This window comes from Hyperolius riggenbachi, chromosome 11 (genome assembly GCF_040937935.1).
Source record: "Hyperolius riggenbachi isolate aHypRig1 chromosome 11, aHypRig1.pri, whole genome shotgun sequence".
In the NCBI taxonomy this organism is placed as follows: domain Eukaryota; kingdom Metazoa; phylum Chordata; class Amphibia; order Anura; family Hyperoliidae; genus Hyperolius; species Hyperolius riggenbachi.
In genome coordinates this window covers 244,175,843-244,189,629 of record NC_090656.1, presented here as the reverse complement: position 1 = coordinate 244,189,629, position 13,787 = coordinate 244,175,843, and the positions used below count along the sequence as shown (strand labels likewise).

Sequence of the window (13,787 nt, the reverse complement as noted above, 5' to 3'; positions counted from 1 at the left end):
TGCGATTTTAACAATACAGATTCTCTTTAAGCATATAAATGAGCGGTGCTCATAGTTCAGTTAGTAGCTAGTAGAAGGTGAGGTGTTTTTAATTTAATTTCCCCCATTTAGCTGACCCCTGGGCTTTTGGCATGGTTCCCACTAGAACGCTGATAAAACTAGCATTTTTGCCTGGTTAGAGTAGGACTCTGGTTAGAGTGCCCACTCTGTCTCTCTCTGTGCCCCTCTCTCTGTGCCCCCTCTGTCCGGACAGTGCTGGACATACCTTCCAGCACGAGTCCAGCGATACCCGTCTCACCACTTCGCCTCCTGCAGGCTCTAATGCACGGCACACTTCCTGTAAGTCATGTGACATACAGGAACCAGGAAGTATGCCATGCACAAGTGCCGATGTGTCTGATTACGCTGCCTGTGGATTTGCGCTGCCCCGCATGCGCAGTAGGAGACTGTACGGCCACATTTCCTGTATAATGATGCTGCCGGTGTTGTGTCAGATTGCGCTGCCTGTGGATTTGCGCTGCCCCGCATGCGCAGTAGGAGACTGTGCGGCCAGTTCCTATTTAATTATGCTGCTGGTGGTAAAATACTAAATATCTCCGCTCCCACACATCCTACACTCCCCAAATTTTCAGGGTAGGGAGGAAACCCCCAGAACGACCTCTATGCCAAATTGCAGCCCCTGAGCCCCACTGGTTCCCGAGATACTTTTCTCTAATCTATCTCCTGAACCAGCGGGTCTCGGGGGCTGCAATTTGGCATAGAGGTCGTTCGGGGGATCCACTCCCTTCCCTGAAAATTTGGGGAGTGTATGATGTGTGGAAGCGGAGATATTTATTATGTTACCACCAGCAGCATCATTAACTTCACACTGAGCATGCGTGCTACTCAGTGTGGAAGGGAGCTTCCGGGCAGCGCAATCAGACATTACACCTCCAGCCCCGGAACCAGCATGCGTGCTACTCAGTGTGGAGGGGAGCTTCCGGGCAGCGCAATCAGACATTACACCTCCAGCCCCGGAACCAGCATGCGTGCTACTCAGTGTGGAAGGGAGCTTCCGAGCAGCGCAATCAGACATTACACCTCCAGCCCCGGAACCAGCATGCGTGCTACTCAGTGTGGAAGGGAGCTTCCGGGCAGCGCAATCAGACATTACACCTCCAGCCCCGGAACCAGCATGCGTGCTACTCAGTGTGGAGGGGAGCTTCCGAGCAGCGCAATCAGACATTACACCTCCAGCCCCGGAACCAGCATGCGTGCTACTCAGTGTGGAAGGGAGCTTCCGGGCAGCACAATCAGACATTACACCTCCAGCCCCGGAACCAGCATGTGTGCTACTCAGTGTGGAAGGGAGCTTCCGGGCAGCACAATCAGACATTACACCTCCAGCCCCGGAACCAGCATGCATGCTACTCAGTGTGGAGAGGAGCTTCCGAGCAGCGCAATCAGACATTACACCTCCAGCCCCGGAACCAGCATGCATGCTACTCAGTGTGGAGAGGAGCTTCCGAGCAGCGCAATCAGACATTACACCTCCAGCCCCGGAACCAGCATGCGTGCTACTCAGTGTGGAAGGGAGCTTCCGGGCAGCACAATCAGACATTACACCTCCAGCCCCGGAACCAGCATGCATGCTACTCAGTGTGGAGGGGAGCTTCCGAGCAGCGCAATCAGACATTACACCTCCAGCCCCGGAACCAGCATGCCTGCTACTCAGTGTGGAAGGGAGCTTCCGGGCAGCGCAATCAGACATTACACCTCCAGCCCCGGAACCAGCATGCGTGCTACTCAGTGTGGAAGGGAGCTTCCGGGCAGCGCAATCAGACATTACACCTCCAGCCCCGGAACCAGCATGCGTGCTACTCAGTGTGGAAGGGAGCTTCCGGGCAGCGCAATCAGACATTACACCTCCAGCCCCGGAACCAGCATGCGTGCTACTCAGTGTGGAAGGGAGCTTCCGGGCAGCGCAATCAGACATTACACCTCCAGCCCCGGAACCAGCATGCGTGCTACTCAGTGTGGAAGGGAGCTTCCGGGCAGCGCAATCAGACATTACACCTCCAGCCCCGGAACCAGCATGCGTGCTACTCAGTGTGGAAGGGAGCTTCCGGGCAGCGCAATCAGACATTACACCGGCAGAAGTCAAGAGAGGACTGACAGCGTTGGACTTGGGGGAAGTTTGAAGCCGCTTCTTCAATCTTCCCCGTGTGAAAATGACATCATTGTGGAAATCGCCGCTTTGACGATTCCGAAATCGTGATCTTGGTGATCACGATTTGGGTTTAAATTCGATTTATAGTTCAGGTCTACTGGCAATCTTGCTAATCCTCTGCCTCTAATACTTTTAGCCGCAGCCCCTGAACAAGCAAGCAGCAGATCAGGTGCTCTGACTGAAATATGACTGGAATAGCTGCATGCTTGTTCCAGGTGTGTGATTCAGGCACTACTGATGCCAAATAGATCAGCAGGACAGCCAGGTAACTGGTATTGTTTGAGGGCTAGATCACAGTGCTCAGTTGTGTTGCACAATAATTCTGCGTGATAACTCACTGCCCATACAATTCTATGAGCCTGTTCACAGTACTGGGCTGTAACTGATCGCATTATTCTAACTCTCTTCATGCAGCCTTTGTATTAAAGGGAACCAGAGGTGGGCGGGATATGGAGGCTGACATGTCTGTTTGCTTTTAAATAATGCACATTGCCTGGCTGTCCTGCTGATCCTCTGCCTCTAACATTTTAAGCCATAGCCCCTGAACAAGCATGCAGCAGATCAGAGGTCTATGACAAATCTGACAAGATTAGCTGCATGCTTGTTTCAGGTGTGTGATTCAGTCACTACTGACCAGAAAGATCAGCAGGGCAGCCAGGCAACTGGTATTGTTCAACAGGAAATAAATATGGCATCCTCCATATGTCTCACTTCTGGTTCATTTTAAATGTCTCATCTTAGCAGCAGTGTATTTTCTTTGTCAGGATGATGGCACATAACTAATGTACGGTGATCTAAATTACACTCTGAGGAAAATTAGCCTTTGCCTCTATTACACAAACTTTAGTGACAAGAGAACTTTATAAGTGGGTGTGTTCCTATCTAATAATACAGGACTTATACTGACACAGCAATAATGTGCGATGACAGCTTGCTCCGCCCGCGACACCCGCCAATAATCCCCAGAGGTCATCAAGAGGACATGCATTCAAAAAAATTACACTAAAAGTTAGACGGGGATATTAAAAATTAACACATACCTGGAGCTTCCTCCAGCCCCTTCTGGACAGATCGCTCCACGCCACCGTCCTCTGCTGTCTGCAGCCTCCGCAACTGGCCCCGGTAAGTCGTCCAATTGGGGCCAGTCTGCGCAGGCGGGCTGTGCGCGCTTCCCCTGCCTCGCTTCCGTGGCTGGGAGAGTTCTGCACTTGCGCAGTACTACTGTGCAGGCGCAGAACTCTCCCAACCAGCGGAGCACGACGTGGGAGCACGCACAGCCAACCCTGCACAGTATGGCCCCTGGCCGGAGGAGTTTCCGGGGTAATTTGCGGAGGTTGCAGGCAGCGGGGGACAGCGGCGTGGGAGCGATCTGGCTGAAGGAGGCCCCAGGTATGCAATGTTCTCCCTAAGCTCTTTTAGCCGAGTGCTCCACCCGGCTAATTTTGGTGATCAGCCGGCTGTCATCGGCTCACCTACTCATCTGCCTCTTGTGCTGTAAGCAGAGAGGCGCAAAGAAGCACTGGCCCTGCATTCTCCCGTAGGGCCCCACCCAGCTGGAAAAAAAAATTGGAGTAGAATACTGGGTATGTATACATTTCTGATATCCTCCAGTCTCAGGTACACTTTAACATAACAAGACATGTCAATGTTACCAAATCACAAATTATAATTAAAAAAAAAAAGTTCATTTTTTTGCTATAGACAAAGAAAAAAAACTGCTAATTCCTGCTTGCATGCAAATGTAATGCAAATTGTATGCAGTTTGGAATAGGGCCAGTGCACTTACTATGGGTTTCGATTGGCCCAGTGCCCTGCTGCATAATATTTAAGTTCACAGTGGGGCTCTGGGGTGCGTTGTGCTGGACCATATAATCACATTGCTAACGCGATGCAATTATCTTGTAATGGGACGTTCACATTGGCGCGTTAGCAGTGCGGTGCGACGGAATGTGTTGGCATAACGCGACGCATGTATTGCAGTATGGCATAACCTACCCGCTAACAGGTGCAGCGAAGCATGCTTTGTATGTGCAGTATGCTTCACCGTGTACATTGCACATTTACCATGTTATACTTCTCCCCTCCGTTACAATCCTGCTTTTTGCAGGGTGTGCAATGCCCCCCTGTGGGCATAACTTAAAGAGACACTGAAGCGAGAGAAAAAAATATGATATAATGAATTGGTTGTGTACTATGAATTACTAGAAGATTAGCAGCAAAGAAAATATTCTCGTACTTTTATTTTCAGGTATATAGTGTTTTTTCTAACATTGCATCATTCTATAATATGGGCACATTACACAACACTTAGCATTCAAAATGATTCTTTCAGAGCAGTCTGTGAAGTAATGACCTCTCCTCTGGCAGAGAAAAAGTAAACAGTTCACTTACGGTTGAGATAATAAAAGTCAGATAACAGCCCTCTCCACGACTAACTTAGTCGGAGAGCTTAATGGCTTGTTTGCATAGAGATAACAACTGGAGTTTCTCAACTGTTCCTGTACTGGAAACAATTAGACTGATGTATCTGATCTTAATGTTTTATCTCTTAAGGCCCATACACACGTCGGATTTTTCTGAACGACCCGTCGTTTGAACGTTCCGTCGTTCAGTCGTTCGCACGTCAAATCCGACGTGTGTACAGACTATCGTTCGGGTGATAAGACTGGTTTCCATCCGTTCATAAAATTAGTATAAAACACTGTGGGAGGCGCCCACGCTGAGCATTCCTGACATACAGCACGTTATTTGACCTGAAGAAGCGACTTGTGGTCGCGAAACGCGTTGTCCCTAGTGCTATAAATAAATTCAAATTCTACTACCTTATGTGTTTGAGTCTTCGTACCAGGTAAGACGTATCACGCTTACCTTCGAGATATTTTTATGTTGTGCTATATATATCCTGATACGTAAGGGCGCCTCCCACAGTGTTTTATACTAAATAATACCTCACAACGTGGGGTTATATCATTATAGCCTTATAGTGGTATTTTTTTCCTCCGGGAACGGCGACCGACAAGGCCGAGTGGAGACGGTACTTCTCCACATGCTCTGATGGTGGTTGCCGTAGAAGCAACCCAGAATTGTGAGTATATTTTTACTACAATAGACCAACTTACGCAACGATAATACTCGATATCGGGCTCACGGTGTCCTTGTGCTTTTTTGTTTCTACTAGTTCTACTTTCATAAAATTGCCAATCTTTTTTTTTTGAAATTACAAAACAAACCTTTCTTTCTTTTTCCGCATAAATGACTTCACTATCTCATATGTCATGTATTAGCCTTACAATAACCCTGAATTTGTGGTAACAAAAATACTGAGCGAAGCCTTCTTCTTGGGGCGCTTTCACACTGTACAAGTAGCGAAAAGATTGCAACGGAGCAGAAAAGTTGTATCGCACAGAAGTGCAACCCATACAGTGAAGCATAAAGTACAATGGAAGTATGCCTCACTGACACTGTAAGAGCACACGTTACCTGGTGAAAGCGGACCTGAACTCAGAACTTCCTCTCTGCTCTAAAAAGATAAGCCTCAGCATAATAACCTTTAAAGAAAAATATTTCTTTGTTGCAGCGGATACAAATCCTGTTATAAATTTGCAGTGTGTCTACTTCCTGCTTTCATGGAAGCAGACATAGGGTTAACATCCTGTGTTCACAAATTAGTTGCTCGGCCATGGCAGAGAAGATTCCTGAGCTGACACAGCTGAAGAGATAAAATTACAGTGGTGATTAGTCACAGATGAGGGGGGGGATTGGGAAGGCTAAACTCTCTAAATACATACAGGGTGCATTTCTCTGTGTTTTCCTTCTGTCCTGAGCAAGAGTTCAGGTCCACTTTAATGTCAGAACGCACCGCACACTATGTGAAAGCTGCATAGGAATATCACTGTAGGTAATTATTAATTACGCTCGCTCTTCAGATAATACTGTTAAACCCAGCATTCCAATCGCCCATAGAATTGTTTCACAACGATTTTCTCTACACACTGCATGGTTACGGCACATGAATATGATGGCGCTTTATAAATAAAATAAATAATAATAATAAAAGTTTTGACATCCCATCTGCTCCCGACTGAGAACAGCATTGATTTTGAGCAGTACTGATCTCAAAGGAAAAATCAATCCTGTTCTCGGTCGGGAGCTGATCAGACAAGCCATAAATTATCAACTGACCCTTTGATCTGATGGGAAAATAGAATAGTGTGTACCAGCCTTATCCCTTACAGGTACTCTTTAAAGGAAACCTGTTACGCAAATATATAATTATTTTATACATACCTGGGACTTCCTCTAGCCCCACCCACACGGATCGCTCCCACGACGTCCTCCTCCGCCTGCTCGTTCTCCCGGTAGATGCCCTGTTAGCTTGATCAGTCGGGCACACACAGAACTCTCCCTGCCGCGGGAGAGAAACGGGGGGAATGCACACGCGGGAAAACTGTAACTGCCCTGACTGGCCCAGCTCAAGGGGCATCTATCGGGCGAACGAGGACACAGAGGAGGAGGAGGACGGCTGTGTGGGAGAGATCCATGCGGAGGGGGCTGGAGGAAGCCCCAGGTAGGTATAAAACTTTTATATCTTTGCATCTCAGGGACACTTTAAATGGAACCTAAACTGATATGTATTTTTCCTTTTAAAATAATACCAATTGCCTGACTCTCCTGCTAATCCTGTGTCTCTAATACTTTCAGCCACAGCCCCTCAACAAGCATGTAGCAGATCAGGTGCTCTGGCTGAAGTCAGACTGGATTAGCTGCATGCTTGTTTCAGGCGTGTGATTCAGACACTACTGCAGCAAAAGAGATCAGCAGGACTGCCAGGGAACTGGTATTGTTTAAAAAGAAACATCCATATCCCTTTCAGTTAAAGGACACCCGAGGTGACATGTGACATGATGAGACAGACATGTGTATGTACAATGCCTAGCACACAGATAACTAGGCTGTGTTTTTTATCTTATTTCCCTGCCTGTAAGGAGTTAAAAATCAGGTATCCAAGTAACAGTTTCTGTCCAGGTTGAGATCGGTTCGGACTGGGTCAGACTATAATATAACCCTCACTGATAACTAATTACTGGCATAAAACTGGCAGTAAATGGCTTCTGAGAGCAGGAAAGAGAAAAAAAGGGCCAATAACTCATAGATTTGAGCTCTGGCATACTTCAATGAATGTGTCATTGAGCAGAGACAATGAAACAGTAAAAACTTAAACTAGATTTATATATAAAATAAAACCGTTGGATATATTAAAAAAGGGTCATTTTTAGGAGAAGGAGGGTGAATACAATTATTTTTCTCATCAGTTTATTTTTACCTCAGATGTCCTTTAAGGTTCACTACAGCGAAAAACTGTAATATTTAAAATATGTGCAAACATATACAAATAAGTAGTACATTTTTTCCAGAGTAAAATGAGCCATAAATTACTTTTCTCCTATGTTGCTGTCACTTACAGTAGGCAGTAGAAATCTGACAGAAGTGACAGGTTTTGGACGAGTCCATCTCTTCATGGGAGATTCTCAGGGATTTATTTATTTTCAAAAGCACTAAGGGCTCTTTCACATTAGGGCAGATTTTCTGTGCTTCAACGCAACGGGTAAAGTTTGCGTTACCCAAGGTAAAATGAAAGTCCATAGACTTTCATTCTAGCTTTCATATATAATGCTGCGTTTTTGTGCGTTGCGTTACACTGCACCCAGGCGCAGTTTTTCGGCCGACGCTAGCTTTATGCGTTACAATGTTAGTCAATGCAAAACGCACACTATGCGCGTTTTTAAACCGTTAACGCAGGCAATCAGTCCCAGAATGCAACAGAGGAACAATGTAGAAAGTTGAAAACTAAAAAGAAAAAAAAAAATGACCTGCGTTTTCCTATGTGCTGTAACGCATTAAACACGCACACTCACTGCAGTGCAACGCATATCAAAACGGATTAAACCACATACAACAAAACATGCTTTGAGCGTTCTCTAACACAAGCTCTGATGTGAAAGAGCCCAGTGAATGGCAGTTGCTCTGTCCAACTTCCAAAAAACTGTGTAGGGAGCAGGGAAGCTGGCCAGCACCATTGTTTAAATCCTTTTTAGGGAAGATCTTTATAAGGAATAAAAGCCTTGCTGAGAATCCCCCCATGAAGAGATGGACTAGTCCAAAACCTGCTACTTCTGTCAGATTTCTACAACCCAATGTAAGTGACAGCAACATAGGAGTAAAGTAATTTATGGCTCATTTTACTCTGGAAAAAAATTGTATTTCTTATTTGTATGTTTGCACATATTTTACAGTGTTTCACTCTACATAAACTGCAAACAAATATGAAGGTATACACTGCAAGTATGAAGGGGTTTGCAAGGGTGCATAAAAGCATAGTAATACTACTTCTCCATCTACGAATAGCAGTAGTAATAGTAATAATAGTAATAATTATAGTAATAATTATAATAGTAGTAATAGTAATAATAGCAATAGTAATAATAGCAATAGTAATAATAATAGTAATCCTGGTGATCGTAACAATAATAGTAATAATAATAATGATGTGCCATGAAATGATCTCACCAGCAGCAGCCTCCTCCTGCACCTTGCCGGGCAGCCCGGGTTCCAGCAGGACAGCCGCACTGGAGGGGGCAGTGGAGGAGTAGGAGGCTGTCCTGGCTTTGGGGGGCTTCTCCTGGGACAGGCTGAACTCAGGCTCTGCACACCAACTCCGCTCCACGGGGGGCAGCAGCGGATCCGACTCCATCCCGACCGGCCAGCAGCCCGACCAACTCCAACTCTGCCACCAACTCCAGCCAAACTTTTGCTAATACAGCCAGACTCCCACTAACGCGGAACACAGCGGGCGCGCAAAGCACGCCGGGAGATGTAGTCTCTCAGCGGGGACTGACGCGGCACACAGCGCAAAGCACGCCGGGAGATGTAGTCTCTCTATGGGGACATCTGTGACGCCGCTAATGCACGCTCTGCGCTCTCCGAACTACACTTCCGCCCCTCCCCTCCTGCTTTGTATTGAGAAAACTTTATTGACAACGGCCAGCATCATTTAAAGTCATACTGCTTCTGATGACAGCGGGTCTGATATGCTATATTACTGTTACATGTCACACTATTCATTGCAGCTCATTCATTTATATTGAGAAGGAAAATATAGTTTGAACATAAAAGTGCACCTTGAACTGCAGAATACTTCAGGGGGTGCGCGTTTCCTGCGCTGACCATCGGCAAGTTTTTTCGTGTTGCGGAAACTTTTTGGGGGTCTGTTTATGAGAGGCTTTTAACGTATTGGTTTTGCGTATTCCCGTCCCCCACGCATCGCATATAATGCAAGTTGCTGGCATCGTATCAGACTTGTGTAGTCGTGCAATTTTTCTGATCAGATTTTTCTGCGGTTTTTAAATCATTCGGTGGTGCTGCATTTCTTTTGGGTGCATTTTGTGAATTGGATTTTTTTTCTGTAAGTCATACTGTGCAATTTCATATATAAATAAACTTCATTGGTATGGAAAAAAAAATCGAAATCCGAAAAATCTCATTTAAAATGGACAAAAAAAAAAAGTAACTGAGATATTGCAAAACATAGAATTGGACGTGTGGAAAATCTGAGGTGGAATTTGCAGGGATAGGTTTTGAAAGGCACCTGGGAACAGGAGTCAAATAAACTTATGACATAATGAACTCTATGTGTAGTACAGCTAAGAAATAGAACATTATTAGCAAAGAAATAAAGTCTCATATTGTTTTCCAGTACAGGAAGAGTATCAAACTGTATCGAAAAAAAGGGCCGCTGGGGGGTTCTTACCTCGGGAGGGGGAATCCTCTGGATACGATTTAGGCTTCCCCTGTCCTCTTCAGTCCCACGGTGGTCTCTCTAGGCCGGTCTGAATGGCAGCCATGTAAACATTTACCTTCCCAGCTCCAGCGCAAAACACTAGCGATCTTGCTAGCGCTTTGCGATTCCCAGTGTGCAGGGGCGTAACTAGAAATCACTGCAAAACGTTGGATGGGGCCCCCCCTTCGCCCCTCCCTCTGGAGGGGAGCTGAGAGCACTGCAGGGGGGCCGTAGGTGAGGGAGGAGGGGAGTTGGCCCCCTTCCCCACCGCTGTGTGCCCACTGCCCCCTTTTCTGTGCTGCACCCACCTCCTGCTGCTAAACACGGCCCTGGCTGGGCCCCCTAGCGAGCTCGGGGCCCCCCTGCACCTGCATCCCTTGCAGGGGCTATTGCTATGCCCCTGCAAGTGTGAACGGGGCCTGTCTCCATACATTTTATTGACTATAGTTGTCCAGCCTGACTTTTACCAATAGTAATGTCATCGGCCACCTGTTGTCCCTCTCCTCCTGTCTCCAAAGAACAGAACACACTACTTGGATATCCCCAGGGGTATAATAATGGCCCCCAAGACCCCTTTTTTCCGACACGTTTTTCCCGAGTGTTTGGTAATTCACTCCCTGACTCAAGTCAGGAAGTGAACTCTTTGATCCGGAAAATAATAAATACAATGTATTTATTCTTAAAAACGAGAACGCAATCCCTCCACAAAGCAGTTTTGTGAGCGTTTTCCCTATACCTTCCATTGAGGCAAAATTGTCTCAAAAATGGCTTAAGCACCGCTTATCTAAATGGTTCGGAAACTAACTGCTTAGATATGAACAATCTCATAGAGAATCATGGTGTTAGCGCTTTCAAGGCAGTTTTGTAAAATCGCCCGCGCTTAAAAAATAACAAAACCGCCTGAAGTGTGTACACGTCCTAACTCCTCACGCCTCACTGATGCACGTCACACTAAGTTACACGGTACGGTGCAGCCAAATGGAGGAGTTGGGGGTGGGGGGGGGAGGAAGGATTACATGGCAGTGCAGGGGAAGCCAGTCACAATTTTGATTGGGGAAAGAGGGAGAAAGGGTTTTGCAGGGGGCCTAGCCGACTTGGTTATGCTGGGGGCCCGCCGGGTCCTTGTTACTCCCTGGATATTCCCAACCAGTGTGTCTGTGCGGCACTTTTTCCAAAAACTTTTCCCTAGCAATCAATACATAGTTACTGAGGCAACAGAAACTTGGGGTGTGTACTAGACTTCCGACTGTGCAACCCTTTGATCTTTTTTCCTTGCAGAGAAGGATTCTCTCAGAGTTTATCTCCTGCTTTCAGAGATAAAGCTCAGTGACTTATAAGACTCCTACAGGAAAATTAAATTATTAACCCTTTCAGGCATTTGTTTCCCCACATAACAGCACTAAGGCTAGTCCTTTGAAACAGAGGATAAATATAGACTGCAGTTCAACTTTAATTGCGCCTAAAGTAATATACTGTAAGTATTACTCTTGGGCCCATTCACACTAGGGATCACAAAATGCTAGAAAATTCACTAGTATTTTGCGGCAGAGATTTGAGCATATTTTTCCATTGTACATTTTCACAATTTTTGAGCTATCACGATTTGCGTTGTTTTTTTAATTGCAATCGCTCTAAAATTGCAAAAAAATGCTGCATGCCCCGCATTTGCCTTTACCACGACCACTGAATGTACTTTTAGTTACGCTAGCGCTTTTAAAAGCACTAGCAAACACCGGCAATTCTGCGATCCACGGTAAACGCCCGCAAATCGCCATAGTGTTAATGGGCCCTTACAGTTTAAGAGAACTAGAGACAGATCCACCTTAAAAGACACGTGGTTTGCTCCAGAACATAAAGTCACACAGATAAAGTCCTTTTTTTTTTAGGACCACCAAAAAGACCACTCACCTACCGCTAATGATCAATACAGAGGCTGTGGAGAGAGTTTCCAGCTTCAAATTTTTGGGAGTCCCCATCGCAGAGAACCTGTCCTGGGCTGACAATGCTTTAGCTCTAACTGGCAAAGCACAACAACGCCTCTACTTTCTGAGAAAACTAAGGAGCGCTAACCTCCCACAGAAGCTGCTGGTTAATTTCTACAGATGCACTATAGAAAGCGTTCTGACCAATTGCATGACGGCCTGGTACAACAGCTGCACGAAGGCTACTAGAGAAGCCCTGCAGAGAGTTGTTAAAACAGCAGAAGCCATTATTGGCACTGAACTACCATCATTGGAACTTTTGTATAATACTCGTAGCGTGAGAAGGGCCAAAAACATTATCAAGGACAACACTCACCCTGGAAATGCCCTGTTTGAGCTCCTTCCATCAGGTAAACGTTTTAGATCAATCCGCACACACACAAACAGACTGAAAGACAGCTTTTTTCCATCCGCCATAAACTTGATGAACTCTGAATCCTCTCTGAAATAATTAACACTGTGTACAAATTGTTTAACCACTTCACCACTGAGGGGTTTTACCCCCTGACCACCAGAGCAATTTTCACCTTTCAGCGCTCCTTCCATTCATTCGTCTATAACTTTATTATTACTTATCGCAATGAAATGAACTATATCTTGTTTTTTTTGCCACCAATTAGGCTTTCTTTAGGTGGGACATTATGCCAAGAATTATTTTATTCTAAATGTGTTTTAATGGGAAAATAGGAAAAAATGTGGGAAAAAATTATTATTTTTCAGTTTTCGGCCATTATAGTTTTTAAATAAAGCATGCTACTGTAATTAAAACCCATGAAATGTATTAACCCATTTGTCCCGGTTATAAAACCATTTAAATTATGTCCCTATCACAATGTTTGGCGACAATATTTTATTTGGAAATAAAGGTGCATTTTTTTCAGTTTTGCATCCATCCCTAATTACAAGCCCGCAGTTTATAAAGTAACAGTGTTATACCCTCTTGACATAAATATTTAAAAAGTTCAGTCCCTAAGGTAACTATTTATGTTTTTTTTTTTTTATTGTATTTTTTTTTTTTTTTTAATTACAAAAAGAAATAAAAATTGGGGAGTGTGGGAGGTAATGAGTTAATTTATTGTGTAAATGTAATGTTTGTATATGTAAAATGCTTTTAGGGTGTAGTTTACTATTTGGCCACAAGATGGCCACAGAGTGTTTGTTTACATGCGACCTGTAAGCGTCCGGAAGGACGCTTACAGGAAGCAGTAGGAGGCTGGGAGACGCACAATGATCTCGCTGTTTCTGAAAGAAGCAGCAGATCATTGCGGGGGCTAGATCAATGAACGGGAATGGATTTTCCCGTTCATTGATCTCCGGGCGAGCGGGCGGCGGCGTGCACGAGCGGCGGGAGCGCGGACAGCGGCGGTAGCGCGGAAGGTATGGATTTCTCCGTCCCTGGTTTTTTAGGAGGGAAAAAAGGGGCGGAGAAATTCGTACCGCTGGGGGTAAAGTGGTTAAACATCTGTAATACCTGGCATACTTGTATAATTTCTTCTCTTCCTTGTTACTATCACTATGTTCCCTATATGCACCGTGGGGTTGTCATGAAAAGTAATTTCGTTGTGTTACACAATGACAATAAAGTGAATTGAATTGAAAAAACACAATTTTCGGGGAAAATTTTGTACAACGTTTATTATAGAAAGAGAACTACAATTACAAAAATATTACAGAAAGATTTTACAAGTGGGTGAGAATCAGAGAACACCATACATCCTGCAAAGCTGACATCACTGCTGGCAAACTAAACACACCCGTC

At 45.3% G+C, this 13,787-nt stretch overlaps 1 protein-coding gene across 1 annotated transcript in view; it reads right to left on the bottom strand.

Moving 5' to 3' along the window:
- Nucleotides 1-9,043, bottom strand: part of TPCN2 (two pore segment channel 2) — a 131,471-nt gene extending 122,428 nt beyond the window's left edge. Inside the window, exon 1 of the mRNA XM_068261638.1 lies at nt 8,777-9,043. Coding sequence (XP_068117739.1) covers nt 8,777-8,960 — 184 coding nt within the window. The 5' untranslated portion in view covers nt 8,961-9,043. The remainder of the gene's footprint in view (nt 1-8,776) is intronic.
- Between the last annotated feature and the right edge of the window lie 4,744 nt (nt 9,044-13,787).